Source organism: Alligator mississippiensis, chromosome 11 (assembly GCF_030867095.1).
Source record: "Alligator mississippiensis isolate rAllMis1 chromosome 11, rAllMis1, whole genome shotgun sequence".
In the NCBI taxonomy this organism is placed as follows: Eukaryota; Metazoa; Chordata; order Crocodylia; family Alligatoridae; genus Alligator; species Alligator mississippiensis.
The window spans coordinates 672218-691392 of NC_081834.1; the positions used below are offsets into that span (position 1 = coordinate 672218).

A 19175-nucleotide genomic window follows, 5' to 3' on the forward strand; every position below is an offset into this window, starting at 1 on the left:
CACTCTGGTTCTTCAGCGCCTGCAGCCCCAGCCAGGGATACCCCAGCCCAAGGCCTGCAGCTGCAGCTCCTCCTGCCCTCCTCCTGCCCCTCCTCACCCAGCCACAGCCAGGGCCCCGTGCCCAGAGGGCAGCGGGCAGCTTCATCCCCGGAGCAGGCAAGAGGCCCTGGTGCAGCCGCCTGGAGCAGTGCCCAGCGCACGAGGGGCACTGGCTCCCACCCCAGGGCCTGCCGGAGCCCTAGCCCAGGGCACGGTCCAGCTGCAGGACGGAGCAGCTCCCGCCAGGCCGGACCCATGCCTCGCCCCACCAGCTGCAGCAGGACATGGCACAGCAAGCGGCAGGCAGGGCAGCCGGTTTATTACAAACGTGGGCACGGACAGCGCTTAGAGGAGGTGAGAAAGCAGGCTGAGGACAAGCACCAGGGCAGGGTCCGACGGGGGCCAGGCCACGTTCCTGCCTGCGGGCAAGAGCAGGGAGGTCCATGAGGGCCAGGCAAGGCTGGGCCAGGCCCGTGTGCTGTGGTGCCATCACGCACAGGCGGGCGGCTTTGGGTCCCGCAGGGCAGCGCAGGACAGGGGGCGGCTGCTGGTGAGACCCAGGGGGCAGGAAGGCAAGGGCAGGCCAGGTGCCTGGCCCCACACGGAGCATGTGCTGGGCCTGATCCCCTGGGCGGGGACGACTGTGGGCTGCACTGAAGGGACAGCCAGAGGGTCCTGCTGCTCAGCCCCATGGCGCGGCAGGAGCTGGGGCACCGCAGCAGCCGCGGCTGGGGCAGGGGGCTGCTGCCTCGAGCATGCGGGTGTGCGAGCGTGGGGGTGGGGGTGCAGCCCCAGCACACGGGCGGGAGCAGAGGCAGCATGCAGAGGGTGCGTGAAAGGGACCGTGCAGGGCGCTTACCCCGGGCATCCGGCACCAGCTCCCCCTCGTACTGGGCACTGGCGACTGCCTGGCGCTGCTCGGCACTGAGCAGCTCATACTGCTCGGGGGTCACGGCCGCGGCCTGCGCGCTGGTGAGGGCGAGCAGCTGGGCCGAGCGGAAGACCACCTGCAGGGTAGCGGCGTCGTGGCTCAGGCCCCGGGCACTGCTGGATCGGGCCCTGGGCCAGCAGGCACAGAGCTCAGCCGGCCAGTGCCCAGCGCCCCGGTGCTGCCCCAGGGACAGAGCCCAGCCCCTGGCACCCAGCGCCGCAAAGGGTCCAGTCCCTCGTTCATCCGGTGCCTAGGCTCTGCCCGTCCGCTGGATTTCTGCATCTGCTGCACCACGACAGCAGCCCCCAGCCCTGGGCCACACGCCCTCACCCGCCAGCCCCGCTGAGCCCACGGCTGCTCCCGCGGGCACCGAACAAGGGTCCCAGGGGCAGGGCTGGGGGCAGGGAGAAGCGGGCACGCTTCTGTGTAACTCACCAAGAATTTGGGGGCAGGGATCCCGGCGATGGCCAGTGGGGTCAGGGCCCGGATCTGCTCGGGGACGAACGAGGACAGCTCTATGTCCTGGAGCCCGGCTGGGGGTGGCACAGAGGAGGTGGGTCAGGTCTGTGGCTGGCGCCTGCACCCACAGCAGGACCTGGCCAGGGCAGCCGGGAGCAGGGAAGGGCATGGGGCTGGGGGGGCCAGGGGCCCGATCTGTCCCGGGGGGAAGGCAGCATATGCGGGTTCTGGGGGCTGGCCCAGGGGGTGTCATGGGGGGCCTGTCCCGTGCACCACGACACACTGGGACACCAGGTCATTCCTTGCGCCCTGCGGCCCACCCGCCACAGACTGCCTGACCCAGTTGCCTCCAGCCCCGCGGCCTCCTCACCCGCCAGCGTCCCGATCTCGGTGAAGATTTCGGGGCCCCAGCTGTTGGCGGGGCCAAAGGCCGAGCTGGATGTCAGACGTGCAGCCAGCGCCTCCATTTGCCCCTCCGAGCAGCTGTGCTTCAGCGAGCCCAGGAAAGGGGCAGCCTGGCTGTGGGGCAGGGAGACACCAGTCAGACTCACCCGGGCGCCCGGGGAAACTCCCCACCCCACCCCAAGGCTCCAGCGCCCAGCCAGAGGAATACAGCAGCCCCCCGCAAGATGCCGCATGCCTGGTACCTCCCAGCTGTCACCAGCGCCTGGCTCCCGAACAACCCCCAGTCCCCAAACCCGACCTGAGCTCCCAGCTGTCCAGCATCTGGATCTCGTCCTCCCGGAGCCCGCACAGCAGGTGCCCGAGGGCAGCCAGCTCCGGGAGCCCCAGGCCCTGCGCGCCGCCCCCGCGCTGCCGCAGGAAGCTGGAGACAGCTGCCCGCATCTGAGGGGAGAGGGGCCGCGGTCAGCCAGCACGGTACACACACGCACACGCATGCCTGCGCACACGCTCCCCCAAAACACATGTACACACATGCCACCCCCATGTATGCACATGCACTCACATGCACATGCTGTTTCCCTACTCACAGGCACACACGCACCTGCTGCCCCCCAAGACACACACATGTGAACATGTGCAGGCACACAAACACTGTCCCCCCCTCCAAAAACAGGCATGTGCACATGCATCTGCACATGCACATGCCTGCCATCCCCTGTAGCAGGCAAGGGGCAGGTGCCTTCCCGCAGTCCAGGCCTCACCTGCTTCGCCGTCCAACCCTGCAGGGCCCCCAGGGTGGACAGGGCCCCCCAGTCAGCAAGCTCCATGTCCTGCAGCTCCCGCTCGCTCAGCTGCGTGGCCAGCAGGCCCAGCTGCAGCGTCTGCACTGGCCTCAGCACCCGGGGGTTTCCAAACAGCTGCACGGCACCAGCGTGGCTCAGCACTGACCCCGCCACAAGCCACCAGCTCCACAGCGCTGCCACCAGGCCCCTGGCTACATGGCCCGGTCCCCCCGCACTGGTAGCAGCTAGGATCCTGGCCCAGGCTGCACCCCCTTGGCCGCTCTCACCTGCTTGGCCTTGAGCAGGGCGGCGCGGCGCTGGCTGGGGGAGAGCGCGGGGTCCTGGCTGATGAGCTCAAGGCAGCCCTCAAAGTGTGCGGGCGCCATGGCGGCAATCTGGGCGGCGCTCCAGGCCGCGGGGAAGGTGGCGCGCACGTCGGCGCAGCTGGGGATGGGGTCTGCGAGGCAGAGAGAGCATCCAAAACACCCCCGGGAGCACTACCCATTTCCCCTTGCCCGTGCCGCCGGGGGGCAGGGGTCTGGCGGGGGGCACGCGCGGGTTGGGGGGGACAGCGAGCTGGTACTGAGCTGGGGCACGGGAACGCTGCGTCAGGGGCCAGGAGGGGGTGACACTAGCAGCGCCCTGAGCGGCCTCACCTCGGCCTCCCGGCACGTGGCTCCTGACGAGCCAGGACACCAGGGCATCCCGCGAGCTCCTGCCCTCGGGCCGGGCGCCGGGCAGGTGGCAGAGCCGGCCCAGCTCGCTCCGCTCCCAGGCCCGCTGGCTCTGCAGCAGCTGCTCCAGCGTGTCTCTGCTCAGCAGTGCCTGGAGAGAGCGGGGCGGCGCGGAGCCGGTGAGCGGTGCTGGGCCAGGCCAGAAGAACCCGTGGCCCCCGGTGCGGTCAGCAGGGGCACGGGGCAGGCGCCGTCTCACCCTGGGGACGTGCCGGACGCTCTCCTCTGGCAGCAAGAACACCAGGCGGCCCAGCTGGGCCAGGTCCGGGGCGCCCCAGTCCTGCGGGGGCCTGCAGGAGGAGGGTGCAAGTGAGCAGCGTAGCTGGGGAGCCGGTGCCGGGGCCGGGGCCGGGGCACGGGGCCTACCCCAGTGCGCGCCTCGAGAGCAGCAGTTGTCCTAGCGTGGCGGCGAACTCATCCGAGAGGCAGGCGCCCTGCAGCGTCTCCAGCCGCAGCAGCAGGCTCTCGGGCCGGATCCGGGCAGCGCTGTCTCGGTCCAGGAAGCCCAGCAGCGGGCCCAGCAGGTCCAGGACCTCCCCCGGGATCTCGGGCTCCAACGGGGACCGCTGGCAGGGCAGAGCATGGCGGGTGAGGTCCCCCGCGCCCTCTGCACTGCCCCCTCCCCGACCGGCCCTTACCAGGAGCTGCAGAGCGCGGCGGGCCAGGGCGGTGCGGCGGTGGGGAGGCAGCGCCAGCAGGCTCTGGGGGTGGCTGCTCACGTGGTCCAGAACCAGCCAGAGCGAGTCGTTGGGCAGCCGCTCGACCAGCTTCACCCTGCGGGAGCCACGGAGGCCACGCTGCAGCCAGCAGCCCCGGGGGCGGGGGCCTGCGGGCACCGGGGGGGGCACCAGGCGCAACCGCAGCGGGCGCTGCCCACAGGCACCGGGGCTGCGCTGGTGCCTGGCAGGATGCTGGGGGGAGCCGGCCTGGCTCCAGGGCCAGGCCCTGCCCATGGCACTTGGCCCCCGGGAGCTGGAGCCGCCGCCCGCCCACATCCCCCAGCCTGGCGCTCCCGTGTGCTGCTCGGCCCGGACAGGCCGCGGGACACGGGGCAGCTGCAAGAGGGCGAGGGGAGGGGGCCATGCCGGGCACCTACGGTAAGTCCATGAGGAAGGCGGGTCCCAGCTGCGCCAGCTCCTCGGCCGTGGGTCCCGGGCGCCAGCGGATCTCCTCCCCGATGCAGCGCCGCTGTGGAGCGCACCGCTGTGAGCCAGGGCCCGGCGGCAGTGGGGGGATGCGGGGGGCTCCGGGCACCAGGCCAGGAGCTGGGGGGGACGAGCTTCTTACCAGGCTGGCGGGCAGGCGGCCGGGCTGTGCGTAGAGCGTGCCGAGGATGCCCAGGAAATCCGGGCGCCGGCTGCAGCGGTGCAGGGTGGTGCAGTCCATGCCAGCTGCCAGCGTGCCCAGTGCCCTGGTGAGCACCGGCACAGCTGCATCTCGGCCGCTCCTGCTGGCTCTGGGGCCCAGCCAGACCCCCCCACCATCACCGGTCTGACCCCTGCCCCCTCCGCCCCCCCACCCCCAGCAGGCTCTGGGCAACAGCTGGCTGGTCCAGACCGGCACCCCGGGCCAGGCTCTGCTGGGGCTTCCCTCACCAAACCGAGTCTTGGGTCACGTTGGCACCGGCTCCCACCGTCCTCCAGAGCATCTGGGCCTGCCGGGGCAGGGAGTGGGGTGAGGGCCGCCCCGTGTGGGCTGGGTGCTGGGCCCTGCTCCCTGCCACCGCCCCCTCCCGGGGCCTTGCCTGCACCTCCTGCCCAGCCCCGGGGACGCTGGCTTCCTTCCTGCAGGCGTGTTACCTGCTGCGGGGCCCAGGGCAGGTGTCGGTAGCGGCGGCTGTCGTTGCCCAGCAGCGCAGGCACGTGGGGCTGCAGCAGGGCAAGGGGCACGAGGGGCAGGAGGCAGTCGGGCCAGGCGCTCTGGGGTGGCGGGTCACGGCGCAGCCCCTGCGGGAGACACGACCAGCAATGGGCAAGACCCAAGTGACCCGGGCAGGCAGGGCCCAGCCGCCCGCCCCCCCGCCTGCCCATACCTGCATGGCCCGCAGCAAGGCAGCCGTCTGGGCAAAGGAGAGCCGCGGCAGCGCCGGCGCCAGGCACTCGCATGCACCCGCCAGCACGGGTGCCAGGGCGGCTGGCAGGGACTCGGGGCTGAGGCCAGGCAGGAGGGCGCAGAGCCGGCCCTGCGCGTCCTCCGTCACCTGCAGACACAGCACAGGGGGCTGGGCCGGGCTGGGGGTGTCCAGCAGGCCCCCGGGGCCAGGCTTCCAGACCCCCACCCATCCCTGGGGCCAGGCTGCAGCTCGGGCCCAGCCAGGGTGCGACACACACTCACGTTCTCGCTGCGGACAGCCTGCGCGAGCAGCAGGGAAGCCTGCACGGGAAGACGGGGTGAGGGCGGCAGCACCACGGTGCCCGCACCACTGTGCACGGCGGGTCGAGCCAGGCAGCCACGTCGGGGCGGCACTCACCTGGGCGGGCGTCAGTGGCGCAGCCTGCAGCTCCGGCAGCAGGGCGCTCACTTGGGCGGGCGACAGGCGCTGCAGGAAGCCCATGCCCAGCTCAGGGACGACCCCCCTCCAGGCCTGCAGCTCCTGCGGCTCCACAGCCTCTGGGCCCGCCGAGCGCAGCAAGTCAGCCAGTGCATAGGTGACCTGTGGGAGATAGTGGTGCTGTGAGCCCAGCGCACCCAGCACCCCCATCCTGTGCTGGGGGTGGTCCCATGGCCCGCACGCCGAGCTGCAGCGTCCGAGGGAGCAGAGCGGCTCTGCCAGCCAGCAGCCCTGGAGCCGCAGCCCCAGCAGCTCCCCTACAGCTCAGCTCCAGGCCCAGCCGGCGCAGGCGCAGGCGAAGGCGCAGGTGCAGGCGGGGCATGGGCCAGGGCAGGGCCAGGGCACATGCAGGCGGCTGCACCCCCAGGAGCTCCCTCTGCCCTCGTGGGGGCTCCAGCACAGGCTGCTCCTAAAGGGTGACTGCCCTGCGCAGGAGCCCGGTCCCCTGCTGCCAGGCTGCCCGAGACAGGCCCCACGCTGGCTCACCTGCCCATGCGGGGGCAGCGTCCCATCCGCGGCACACGCCAGCAGGCTCTGCTCCACTGGCCCCCGTGGGTCGCGTAGCGGCGCCAGGGCCTGCAGCTCCTCAGGGCTCAGGAAGCAGGCGAGGGTCCCGATGCTGGGGACGGGGAGGCATGAACAGGGGCTGCAAGCCTGGAGCCCCGGAGCAAGGCCTGGTGCCCGTGGCCTGGCAGCAGTGCAACCGTGGTGCCCCCACAGGCAATGAGGTGATGACACCCCCCCACATGCTGCTGCATCACGGAGCTGCCCCCGGGCGGCCGTGCTCACCTGCGCACCTGCTCCTCGACCGCCCCGCGGCTCCTGTTGATGAGGCTCCGCGCTACGTGGCGCCCCTGTGCCAGCCCCAGTCGCACGTTCTGCCAGCCGTCCGCCAAGCCCTGCACCTGGGGCACAGACGGGTGAGCGCGCTCCAGGGGCCGGGGCAGAGGAGCAGCCTCACAAGGGCCAGGGACCCCTGTGAGAGCTCCGCGGGGGCAGTGGCCGGCACCCAGGACCAGGCCCTGCCCCAGGCGCCCACCTGCTGGGGCGTGAGCTGCAGGAAGCGTCGCAGGGGCAGGTGCGGCAGCAGCGGCTGCAGGGCACGCAGCAGCTCCGGGGGCCAGGCAGGTATGTCCCCCAGCGCTGGGGCCTGCAGCAGGCGCTGGGCGAACGCGCTCTTCTGCGCCCGTGTCATGCGTGCGCTGTGGCTCTGGAGTGTGGCCAGGCTGGGGACGGACAGCCGGAGCGTTAGAGGTCATGCCCTGCATGCAGGCCCTGCATGCGGTGCTCAGCCCTGAAGTGGGCACCCACCCCTGCCCGTGAGTGCCAGGCGGGCCCGGGCTGCGGCGCCAGATCCATGCCCCAGAGCATGGCTGCTTGTGGCACGGCCCAGGCAGAGCAGCCCACGGCCGGCCGGTGGCTCTAGACAGCAGGGACGCAGGAGGGGTGCACCCAGGGCCCCCTGGGAGGTGCTGAGAGGCATGGGCTTGGGCTGCAGGGCATGCTCGGGGCATGAGGCAGGTCCCGGGGCCATGCCCGGGCGCTCACACGCTCTCGTTGGCCAGGAGGGCGGGCGGGAAGCTGGAGATGTCGGAAGCCGACAGGAAGGGGATGAACTGCGACAGGTCGACGGGCGTCAGCGGTGGGAAGCGGCGGAGCAGCAGCGCGGTCAGCGACTGCAGTGCACCCTCGTCTGCTGCCGGCACCTGCGGGGTGACGCCAGTGCTGAGCCGGGCCCAGCCAGGCACCGCGGCACGGCCCAGCGCCCCTTGCCCCGGCCCAGCCCCGTGGCCCACGTCCCACCTGCAGCCGGTGCCAGGTGCGGTGCATCAGTGACAGGAACTGCCTGGCGGCCTGGCCCTCCACCGACAGCAGCAGCTCGTGCAGGCTCTCCGGGGGCATCTGCAGGTACTCCTGTGGGCACCCAGCCCTGTGCATCACCAAACCCTGCTCGGGAGCTGGCATGGGACAGCCCAGGACCCGGAGTCCCATGGACACCGTGTGCCAGGGGCAGGGGATGGCTGGGGGTCCAGCCCGGGGGCACTGGGGGAATCGGTACCTGAACCAGCAGCTCCATGGCCGGGGCGCCCTCCTCGCGCTGGATCAGGTCCCAGAGCACGGGCTGCGGGAGGGGAGGGGAGGGGAGGGGGCTCAGCAGGGGTCTCCGCGGGACCTCACTGTGCTGCCGGGGCAGAGGCACGGCTGCCCGGGCCCTGGGGCTCTGCCCAGAAGGCAGCAGCTCCATGCCCGCGAGAATCAGCTCCAGCCCAGGCCCTGGCACCACCACGCACGAACCAGCAAGGGCCAGGCACCTTCATCAGCTCAGGGACCCTGCGGAGCTGGCACTGGCAGCCCCACAGCACCCAATGCAGCCCGGCCAGGGCACCCTGGCCCTGCACAGTGACCTGGGAGCCGATCTCTCCCCCGGCTCCACCTGCTCACAACACGCAGCTGCCCGAGCTGGGAGCGAGGACGGCCGGCCCAGCCACAGGCCCCATGGGAGGGCGCTGCTGGTGCAGCTGCACGGAGCTGGCTGCTGGCTGCCCAGAGCAGGAGGGGTCTAGCAGCCACCCACCCACCCTCACAGCTGCCTGCCCCAGTCCCCAGCTCAGCACCAGCCTCCTCCCGGGCCCTGCCGGCCCCTGCCTTCCCCTCCTGCACTCTCCCGGCACCGCGCAGGTGGGGCAGGCAGCTAAAGTGCCCCTGTCTGCACACGCATAAGTGACCATGCCACACTCCCGCTAGTGCCGCTGCAAACATGGGCAGGGCTGGGCCCCGTGCAGCTTGGGCAGCAGGGCCGAGCGGTGCACCCGAGCTGGGAGCCCGCACGCCCTGCCCACCGGCCCCTGTGGCCCAGCCCTGGCCCCGCGCGGGGAGCGGCGCTCACGCCAAAGCAGCTCAGCAGCTCCTTCTTGGTGGCAGGGTCCTGCTCCTGCTCCAGGTAGCGGCCCAGCGCCTGCAGGATGCTAAGGGAGGCGTTGGGCCGCAGCGAGGCCCAGAAGGAGCCGTTGTCGAGCAGGCTGGAGAGCAGGATGGCCTCGCCCAGCGGCCCCTGTGCAGCCCGCGCCCCCGCGCCCAGCTCCGGCAGCGCCAGCACGAAGCGCAGCAGGCGCAGCAGGTAGTTCACGTTGAGCAGCCAGCGCGCCGTGTCCTCCTCGCACCAGGCCAGCCGCGACACCAGCTCCAGCAGGTAGGACACGGGGTCCTCGCACAGCCGCGCCGCCTCCACCTGGGGCGACAGCGGCAGGGCGCCCAGCAGCTGCTGCAGCAGGCACTGCCTGCGGGGCAGCGAGCCCATGCCCAGGCACTGCCTCAGCACCCAGGGCTGGGCGGGCGCCAGGGCCTCCAGCACCGAGGGGTGCTCACACACCAGCTCGCGGAAGCGGGTGGGACTGGCAGCGCGGCACTGCTCTAGCAGGCTGGCGCTCCACAGTGCCGGGGGGCTCCCGCCCGCCACCACAGCGGCGCAGGGGTCAGCACTCGGGGGTGGCGTGGTGCTCAGCGCCTTGGCCTGCAGCCGGTGGCCGTGGCAGAGCCGGGAGATGCCAGCGCTGGTCTCGGTGGGCAGCCCCTGCAGGCTTGCGTTGTTGCACAGCCAGCGCACCCAGAGAGTCTGGTTCTCCAGGAAGCAGCTCCAGAAGCCTTCGGGGCTGAGCGGGGCTCCGCGGAGGGCCTCCAGGCAGCCGCCGTGCTCCGGCGCCGCGACCTCGGGCGCTTGGTGGGACAGGTTGGCGCACAGCTCCTGCAGACGGGGCTGGTGGCGGCTGGGCAGGTCGCGCAGCGTGGCGTTGCTGCAGACCGTGGCGTTGAACTGGGCCGGGAAGTGCTCCCAGCAGGCCCGGGCCCAGACTGAGCCCCACTCGGCCGCGTGCACCAGGAGGTACCAGGCAGCGTCGGAGCACGTGGTCCCCAGGTCGGAGGCCGTGGGGCTGGAGGTGCTGGAGCCATCCACGTGGTTGCAGTAGAGGTAGAGGGTGAAGTTGGAGACGCCGGGCAGCCCTGGCGCCGAGCTGTTGCAGACGGACTCCAGGTCAGCCAGGATCCGCGCCTCGCCCCACGGCTCAGGCAGCGCCCGCTTGGCCATGGGCCGGGGCCGGCGGGGCTCCGCCGCGGGGTGCATGCAGCGCAGGAGGGGCGGCGGGGATGGCAGGGGCCCGGTCGCGAACCCCAGCGCCTCCGCGTCCCAGCTGATGTTGTGGTGGATGCCCCTGGCGGCAGCAGAGAGGCTCGTTAGTCCCCTCCCCGCTCCTGACACAGACCCCCGGGGCGGATGCGCAGGGGGGCCGTTGCCTCCAGGGCCACAAGGCCACCGGCCAGGTCCCCTTCCCCACGTGGCCCAGCCCCTCCCAGCCCCGCGCGGCTCTGCCCCAGGGTAGGACCAGGGGAGCTCTCCCCGGAGACGAGGCCGGGGCTGCAGCCTGGCCATGGCGCCAGGCCTGAGCGCAGCCCTGGAGCAGCCCCAGCAGCCAGCACGCTCCGGCCAGCTCCCCCCAGCCTGCCCGCAGGGCCCGGCCGCCCTCCGGGGCAGTGGGTGGGGGCAGAGCCTGGCCAGGCGGGGAGCAGGGCAGGGTGTCCCCGCGTGGCGCTGGTGTGGGTGCAGGCGCGGGCTCCGCTCCTCCATCTCCGCTGGCAGCTCTGCGACTCACCAGAGCAGCAGCTGCTGCAGGGTCCCTACAGGGAGGAGGGGAAGGCATGAGCACGCAGGATGGGGTCAAGGAGGCCAGGCAGGCCCCGGGGAAGGCAGGGGCACTCACCGGCGGAGCACCTCCCGTCGGGCCCCGGCCGTGGCAGGCCGAGCGCCACGGAGACCTCCTGCACCAGCGAGCCCGTCACACGCACCACTTTGCGCCGCACGCTGGAGGACAGCGAGCGCCCCACGCGCCGCAGCAGCCCCTGCTTCAGCTCCTCCAGGGCCCCCCACAGCGCGGCCCCAGGGCGCACGCCCAGCGCCCGCCTGCCCGCCTCCGGCTGCCCCGCTCGGGACAGCAGCTGCAGCAGGCTCGGCAGCTCCGCGGGGCCCGGGCTGCTGGCATTGGGAGGCTGCTCCCGGGCAGCTGCGGGCAGCAGGCTGAAGGGCTTCCAGCGCCCTGGGGCCAGGACAGGCCCCGCCGGCTGCACGTGGACCGCGGGCTTCCAGCCGGTGCCCTCCAGCAGCTGCAGCAGCTGCATCAGCCAGTCCGAGCCCGGGCTGCAGCGCCGGTGCCCCGTGGGTGCGCAGGAGACGTCCGGAGGGCCCTGGCTCAGTGCCCCGGGCAGGACTGCCTGGGCCAGCGCCGCGATCAGGTGATGGAGCAGGTCCGGGCCCGGTGGCTGGGCTGCGTCCGGGCCCGCGAGGCCCAGCAGGCTGTGCAGGAGGCCCAGCAGTGGGTCCCAGTGCCGGCTGCCGCGCAGCGAGAGCAGGAAGTCGGGCAGGCGCAGGGCAGGGGCGGGCGGGGGCAGGAGGTGCTGCAGCAGGCTGCCCCAGGGCTCGGGCCGCGGCGCATCGCTCTGCAGCGACGCGGAGACGTTGCGCAGGAAGGCGGAGAGCCGGCTCTGGCCACGGCCACCACGCGGGGCCTGGGCCTGGGCGTCTCCCGGTGCTGGCAGGACCCCCAGGGACTCCAGCCCCAGCAGCAGGTGCCACAGCAGGGACGGCATGTCCACGTCCATGTCCACTGGCCGCCCCGGCCCTGCCCCAGGGCTGGATGGGCCGCTGCCCCCGAGGCGCTGCCCGGCGGGGGGCTGCAGCGAGGAGACGAGGTCCTGGCCAGGGTTTCTGCTCCCATTGGAGACGGCTCCTGCAAGGAAAGCCAGGCTGGCCCTCACGCCCACCCACCTGCGGCAGTGCCCGACGCCGGCGTGGCCCCTCCCACAGGCAGCAGCCGGTCCCTGGCATGGGGGCCTGGAGCCCAGGTCCCCACCCCTGCCCTTCCCGCACTGAGCTGCCCGGGTCCTCATACCCCATGCATTCACCCCCAGGACTCACTGCCTGCGGCGGCATGGAGCCCAGAGCCCGTGGGGCTGGCAGGAGGAGTGGGCACCCCCGTGCCCGCCAGGGTCACCTGCTGCATGGAGAGCAATAGCTGTGCCCTGCCCCAGTGGGGCAGACCCCCAGGGTCCAGCTGTACCAGGGCACCAGGGTCCGGGCTGCGCAGTCCCGGGAGGAGCGGGGTCAGGAGCAGCCAGGCGAGATGGGAGGTCCCAACAAAGGTCCCAGAACGGGCCTGACCTGAGCCTGGCTGAGTCTGTGGCCGGACCCTGCTGTCCTGGCATCGGCCTGCCTGCCGCCACGGGCTGTGTGGTCCCCACTCTCTGGGCCCAGCACCCCCGAGCCCCTGATCCCTGCAGCCTGGCGCTCACCGGGGGCAGGGAGGGAGCATGGGGGCAGCAGCAGCAGCATCCAGATGCCCCACAGGAAAGCAGCCATCTCTCGTCCTGGTCCTAGGGCTGGGGGTCCCGCCGGGAGCTGGGACACGGGCAGCGGTGGCTGCTGCAGAGCCGGGAGCGACTGCGTGGGCTGTCACCGGAGCCGGGGGCACTGGCCCGTTTACCTGATCCCTCCCTGCCGTCACCGAGCATTACTTACAGCCAGGAAGGACCCAGGAGTCCGGGAGGGCTCACTTTACACTTTCCACAGGCGAGGAGGGGGGGAGCCAGGCCCCGCCGGGAGGACAGGATGGGACGGGGGGTGGGCTGCCTGGTGTGCAGCAGCTCTGCTACAGCCTCCCGGTGAGGGACGCTGTCACATCACTTAGCTGGGGGCTGCGGCCGCCTTTGTGGGTGGTGCAGGCCCAGCCCTGGGAGGAAGGGAGGGAGGGGGGAGCACGAGAGGAAATGAAGCCGGGGGGAGGGGGGGGCAGGGAGCCCCTGCATGAGGCAGCGGGTGCGGACCCCAAGCTGCACACAGATCAGGGGCTGCAGCCGGGTCCCCCCGGGCCTGGGAGAAAGAACCCACCAGGTGGGTGCACCATTGCTGCAGCACAGCCCCCGGCCCCAGCAGGGACTGGGCACGCCGGGCACAGGCCCCCCAGGCATGCCCCGTTCACACTGCTGCAGCCCGGCCCTGCGCCCTGGGGCTCAGCGCAGGACACCCCGCACGCACAGCGACGGTCCTTGCCCGACCCCGTGCCGGGCTCGGCCCTGACAGCTCGTCCGAACCGTAACCTGAGGCCGGCCCCCCCGGCCGCCGGTGCAGCCTGTGCCACCGCTGCTGGCCCAGCCCCGCGCCCAACAATGCGCCTGCTCCATTATTGATGCCTCGGGAACGGCCGCACGGCTCCATTCACCAGCAGAATAGCAGATGGGAAGGTGAAACCGCCGGGATCGAGCCGCCTGCCCCCCCGCCCCGTGCCAGGCTTGTCGCCCAGGAAGCAGCCAGGCTGGGCAGGGGGGCCAGGTATCTTCCTCCAGCCCTTGTTGCCCTCGCAGCCCTCTCGCATGGGCACCCTGTGCCTGACGGGCCGCGAGCTGCAGCCTGCTGTGCCACCATGCCCATGCAGCCAAACCAGCGCGGTGCCTGGTGACTGCCAAGGATGCCGCTCCTTGCCCTGGCCCCCAGCACCCATGGGAGCGTGGCTATGTGGGCCAGTGGCAGGAGTGGCAGGAGGCAGCCAGGCCCCGGGCATCTGCTCCTGGCCCAGCCTGGCTGGTTGCCAGGCCCGGAGGGGAAAAGCCCGCAGCGTCTGCTGGGACCGACACAGCACGTGGCTGCAATGCCACCCTTGGCCCAGCAGCCAGGGAAGGTCAGTGCCACAGGAGCCTCTGCGTAGCTCCCGTCCCCACTGCCTGCCCTGCCCAGGCCCGGCCCGGGGATCTGCCTGCACCCAGGAGGGCATCTCCATCTGCTTGCAGGCGGCGAAGAGGCAGGATGAGGGCAGGACGTAGCACCCCACAGCATCCCGTCTGGGGGTCAGCAGGGCCGGAGAGCTCATGCCTGCAGCGCCCGAAGGGTGACGTCTGACTCACTGTCACTCACTGGCGGTGACGAGCTGCTCCCATTCCCGTGACCAGGGAGCACTGAGCCCGCCACCTTTTCCAGCGGGTCTCATGTCACCGGCATGGCCTGGCCCTGGCCCTGGCCCTGGGTGGGGACCAATGCGGGTGGGTGTGACCCCAGGGACTGGAGGCTGGCTCCTCTGGCAGCGCCCACGGGATCCCTGCCCCCTCGCAGGCTGCAGCCACCTCTGCCCCTCGCTCTACCGGGACCTGGCCCAGATCCTGGCCGCAGCTCCCCCCAGCCCAGCCAGACCCTCCCCCAACCCCACCCCCACTGCAGATCCCGTATCTGCTTCAGATAAGGGCCACAAAGGGTCAGGAGGCAATGGGGGAGGGGAGCAAGGGTCGAGAGCCTTGCTCTCCCAGCCCCTGTGCTGCGGCCACAGGAGGCAGGACCAACCCTGTGCGCTGCCATGCAAGCCCCCAAGCCCCAGGCCAACCAGGCAGACAGGTCCATGGGGCTGTCGTTGCACAGGGACCGGCTGTGAGCTGGACCCCGGGAGCCCTGGCCAAGCTGATGTGATGGCTGGGCTGGTGGAAGGGAACGTGGCGCTCCCTGGCACCATGCCGCCTGTGGGACTCGGGTGCCAGAAGGACACAGGAGAGGCTTTGGGCAGGGCTGAGGGTTTCTGCCCAGCACCACTCTGCAGGGGCAGGGGCAGGGGCAGTCACCCTTCCTGCTTCAAGGCAGCAGTCTCCAACCAGGGCGCAGAGGGATTTTCCCAGGACCGTGTGGCAGGAAGCACCCAGGGCTGCCCGCAAGCCTCTGGCTGCTGTGGGGACAAGCCCCAGCGCCCCAGTCTGCAGAGACCCTTGTGCCCCCGGGCCAGGCGCCCCGGGCCCATGGGGTGCTCTGCCACACTCCGCTGGGGGATCCCAGCCGCGCTGCTCTCTGGGGCTCCTCTGCCAGGAGGTGGGATGGGATGCCAGAGGGTGGTCGGGGTACACAGGGCAGGGCAGGGGGTGCCACGGGGCAGCTGGTTCTGGCGTCCCTGCTGATGGGCACAGCTTGCCTGTGCTCTGCGCTGGGTTTCCTACACAGGCAGAGCAGACACCAGGGCCGGTGACTCATGAAGAGGCATTAATAACCCGTCTGCTGCTGGACATGGCACTGATACTTTCAGCCTGGCTTCAGAGAGATGGCGCTGCCCTTAGCAGGGGGGCTGGAAATGGTTCCCCAGGAAAGAGGATCCAGCCCCAGAGCTGCTCCTGACTGCCCTCGGCTCAGGGAGCAGCAGCCAAACCTCCCAACACCCCCCTCCCCCCCAAGCTGGCACTGTCTGGAAACACCAGATCATTACGGCAGATGTGAGCAGGGTCGCGATGCATATGCAACCGCAAGATGCATATGCAAGCCGTGGCAGTGAAAGCAGGACAGACAGAGCGAGAAGCCTTCCTCCTGACCCTGCAGGCGCTCGTGCCCAGCACCAGCCACCTAATTCAGGGAAGGAGGCTCTCTAGGAAACTGCACAACTTCCCGTGGAGCCCTGGAGATGGGCACCATCGCTTACGCGCAGCAGCCTCTCGTGGGAGCAGACAAACAGGGCTGCCTGCCTGAAAGTCACTGGGACTCGGGTTATCACGAGCTGGGTGCTGGCGACCAGGCAGATTTGGTGCTGGGAGTAGCCCAAGAGCCCTGAGGGTTTGCACCATCTTTTACTGGACCAGCAGAAGCCAGACAGGTTCTGCTTTTCAGTCACAAACGCACAACTTGCAAATCAGATGCAGACCTAGAAGGGAGCTGCTGGTCACAGCTGCGCTCCCAGGGCGCCTGACAAAAGTTCAGTGGAACAAGATAAATACTGTACGTGGGAAAGCGAGGAAAACGTGGACAGTGATTGCCAGAGCCACCGCGCAGGAGAATAGCAGAAAATGACGGATGTGACCAGAACGTGGCAGCCAGGGCAGCTTGCTCCCAGCCCAGAGGGCAAGTCTCAGTGCTAGACTGGATTCTGCTCAGGCTGGTAAGCCCTGCAGGGTTATAGGAAAAGACACTGACAGCGACACGGGGAGGTCACTTACACCTGAGTAGAACTAGGGACATTTTATACGGGCTTCAAATGCACAGAGAAACCAAGAAATATGTCAAGGCTTTTGTGCATGCCGAATACACAGACCTAGTCAAGCAAAAGAGCCCAGGCTGCTGCTGGTATAACTCAGATTGGCCCCTTGAACAAAGTAGGCACAGAATTATTTACACCAACTGGAAGAGACGACACGCATGCCCAGAGCTACAGTTCTGTCTCCTGTGACGGCCTCTCTACGAGACGGTACGGCTGAACAGGCGACTGTCACGGCCACTTCTGATACTGCACCCCAGACAGCGACACCTGACCACAGACTGGGGCTTAGTGCGCACGAGTCCACTGACCAGTGGGGCTTTCCCCCTCTGTTTCAGTGGGCTTGGGACCAGGCATGAGGGAAAAGCCAAACTCAGCAACAGGATTTGGGGTCCAACAGGTGCCGCGTCTTCAGGAACACGACACACCGGCCTACGATGGAAATCAGTGGTGGCCTCCAGCGCTGCCCATGCCCCAAATCCGTAACCAGAAGTAAGAGGCAAAAGTCTCTGCAGCTTCCCAGAAGGACGGAGAGAGTCAGACTCAAAGGGAAGCAGGGCTGGGCGGGACCTCGGGAGATCACATCTGCAGCCCTGTCCAAGCCACCCAGACAAGCCCTTGTCTGACTCATTCCTGCAGTGACACAATGGACCCTGCAGCTACAGGGCACATGGTCCAAGGACACCAAAACCGCCGTCACGTAACCCTAACCTACCATGAGGGCTCTCACTGCTCCCAGGTTGTTAAAATATGCTGCAGAGACCCCGGGCCTCGGCAGAGGAAGGCAAACCCCCCCAGTCTGCACCAGTCTGACCAGGGGAAATCCCTTCCTGCCCCAGCATGAACGCTGCGGGCCCCCGGAGGCTGGAGAGGCATGGCGACCACCCGCAGGCGGCCGTGGTGGTGTCAGTGTGGTGGGTGATCGCTTGCAGACGCAGGGGCCAGTGGCGATTGGAGACCACCTGCAGACGTTGCTGGCAGTGTGGGCAGGAAGGCGGGGAGGTGGTGGTGAGCTGCGACCCCCCACAAGCACCGCCGCCAGTGTTGGTGGCACTTTTTCCCGGGGGTGCACCGCCAAGCTCAGGGGGTGCATATGCACCCGCGTTCACCCCCTACGCATCGCCAATGTGCCCCAGCGCGGCATGGGTCCCAGCCTGGGCAAGACCCGCCAGCAGCTGCATCAGCACAGCCCAGCCCAGCCTCCAGCACAGCAGCGGCCCGCAGGGAGGTGAAAAACCCGAGCCCCGGAGCTGGAGTTTGCCATTTCGCTCGAGGAGGTGTTGGGGGCCGAAAGCCGCGGGCCGGTGCCAGGCCGGAGCGGGGCGACCGGCGCCCGCGAGCCCCGCAGCCCGCGCGGCTCCTGCCTGCCAGCCTGCCTGCCCCCGCCGGGCCGGGCGAGACCCGGGGACCCGCGCCCCGGCCCCGGCTCCGGCTCCGCCGCCACGTGCGCGCGGACCGCCCCGCTGAGCGCAGGCCCCGCCCGGGCGGGCGCTGCGCCGCGTGCGCGGGCGGTGCCGCGCGGGGGATTTAAAGCGGGCGCGGGGCGGCCGCGGTCGCGGTCGCGGTCCCGGTCCGGGGGTGGCCGGGCCATGGCGGCGCAGGGCGCGGAGCTGGGCTGCCTGCTGGCGCTGCTGCTGCTCACGCTGCTGTGCGGGTTGCTCCCGGCGCGGCTGCGGGGCGCGACGGCCGCGCACGGTGGGTGCGGGGGCGGGGGCCGGGCGGCGGGCGGCGGCGCTGACGCTGAGCCTGGCCCTGGCCCTGACGCCGGCCCGTGTGCCGTCCGGCAGAGCCGCGCGGGCCGTGGCTGAGCGCGCTGGGCGCCGCGGCGGGCGGCGTGTTCCTGGCCGCCTGCCTGCTGGACGTGGTGCCCGACTACCTGGGCGAGATGCGCGAGGCGCTGCGGGCGCGGCGGATCCAGGTAGGCGCGGGCGGGCGGGCGGCGCTCCCCTCCCTCCCTCCCTCCCTCCGTCCGTCCGTCCGTCCTCCGGGCGCGGGCCGGGGTCACGGCGCGGCGCTCTCCGCCTTCTCGCAGGTGTCCTTCCCGCTGGCCGAGCTGGTGCTGGCGCTGGGCTTCCTGCTGGTGCTGGTGCTGGAGCGCGCGGCGCTGGAGTGCGGGGAGCGGCGGGCGCGGGCCCCCGGCGAGGCCGCCCCGCTGCTGCCCGCGCCCGCCGCGCCCGCTCCTGCGCCCTTCCGCGCGCTGGCCATGCTGCTGGCGCTCTCGCTGCACTCGGTGCTGGAGGGGCTGGCCGTGGGGCTGCAGGCCGTGCCGGCCCGGGCGCTGCGCGTCTGCGCCGCCATCCTGCTGCACAAGGCCGTCATCGCCGTGGGCCTCTCGCTTCTGCTGCTGCGGAGCCGCGTGGCCACCCGCTGCTTCGTGGCCTCCGTGGCCGCCTTCGCCCTCATGTCGCCGCTGGGCATCGTGCTGGGCATGGGCCTGTCGCAGAGCCGCGGCCCGAGTGCCGCCCTGGCCCAGTGCTTGCTGCAGGGGCTGGCGGCCGGCACCTTCCTCTACGTCACCTTCCTGGAGATCCTGCCCCACGAGCTGAGCGCTGCCCGCGGACGCCTGCCCCAGGTGCTGGCCCTGCTGCTGGGCTTCTCTGCCATGGTCACCCTGCGCTTCCTGGGTTGACACCCCCGGCATGGCCCAGCTCAGCCTGGCACTGCTGGCCCCGGGCCCAGGGGAAGGGCTGGGCTGTGAGTGGACTGCGCCAGGCTGGCTCTGGCATGGGAGCATGGCTGGGGCAGCCGCTGGCCTGCGGGGTAGCCCTGGCAGGGCTTTAGGAGTGGCGGGCAACAGTGGGCATTGCCTGCAGGTGACATGGGGTCTGTTTTTACGTGGCGGGAGTGCGGGTCCCGCTGGGGTAGGTGCGAGCAGCTGGTTCTGGTGGCTGGCCTGCGGACAGCTGGGCCCATGCCCCTCTGCCACAAGCCTTTTAACATGGGGTTGGGCCTGTTTTTATATGCGGCCTTTGTATTGCTGAGTATTAAAGACACTGCTGCTGCTTACATACCGGCTTCGCTCCCTGACTGCCCCAACCCAGGGACGGGTGGGGGGTGGCATCCTCCCTGGACAGAAGGGGGAGCTGGGCACCCAGGAGACACCCTTGGGGCTGCAGCCTCATCTCCCTTGCACAGGTGGGGCAACAAATGGGCTCTGGGGGCAACGAGTGGGGGGCACAGAGCCAGCACTGCTGCACCCAGGGGCTGGGGGGGGGGCAGCCTGGGCTCGTGGTGCCACAG

The 19175-nt window shown here is 70.7% G+C and overlaps 2 protein-coding genes across 2 annotated transcripts; one reads left to right on the forward strand and one right to left on the reverse strand.

Moving 5' to 3' along the window:
* Positions 1–351: 351 nt before the first annotated feature.
* STRC (stereocilin) lies at positions 352–12912 on the reverse strand. Its single transcript, XM_059714843.1, is given in 27 exon segments — positions 352–458; positions 899–1046; positions 1406–1503; positions 1800–1948; positions 2133–2275; positions 2596–2751; positions 2904–3065; positions 3067–3441; positions 3550–3640; positions 3717–3916; positions 3989–4124; positions 4447–4538; positions 4638–4761; positions 4946–5004; positions 5150–5296; positions 5383–5550; positions 5685–5817; positions 5819–6003; positions 6388–6520; positions 6691–6806; positions 6941–7127; positions 7450–7607; positions 7705–7815; positions 7961–8213; positions 8344–8441; positions 8603–10149; positions 10656–12912. Coding segments are annotated over 27 exon segments (6138 nt in total). The 5' UTR covers positions 11551–12912; the 3' UTR covers positions 352–384.
* A 4612-nt stretch (positions 12913–17524) lies between these two features.
* On the forward strand, positions 17525–19017 carry LOC132244010 (zinc transporter ZIP1-like). The gene is made up of 3 exons (XM_059714845.1): positions 17525–17630; positions 17696–17853; positions 17968–19017. Exons 1-3 carry the CDS (start codon positions 17525–17527, stop codon positions 18562–18564), a joined length of 861 nt encoding a protein of 286 aa, XP_059570828.1. The 3' UTR covers positions 18565–19017.
* The last annotated feature ends 158 nt before the right edge of the window (positions 19018–19175 follow it).

What these genes read in the sequence shown, in the direction of transcription:
- LOC132244010 (XM_059714845.1), top strand. Translation starts at nt 17,525, where the DNA reads ATGGCGGCGCAGGGCGCGGAGCTGGGCTGCCTGCTGGCGCTGCTGCTG. An exon ending in GGGCGCGACGGCCGCGCACG is followed by an intron (nt 17,631 to 17,695) that starts GTGGGTGCGGGG and finishes GGCCCTGGCCCT; the next exon opens with GACGCCGGCCCGTGTGCCGT. An exon ending in TGCGGGCGCGGCGGATCCAG is followed by an intron (nt 17,854 to 17,967) that starts GTAGGCGCGGGC and finishes GCCTTCTCGCAG; the next exon opens with GTGTCCTTCCCGCTGGCCGA.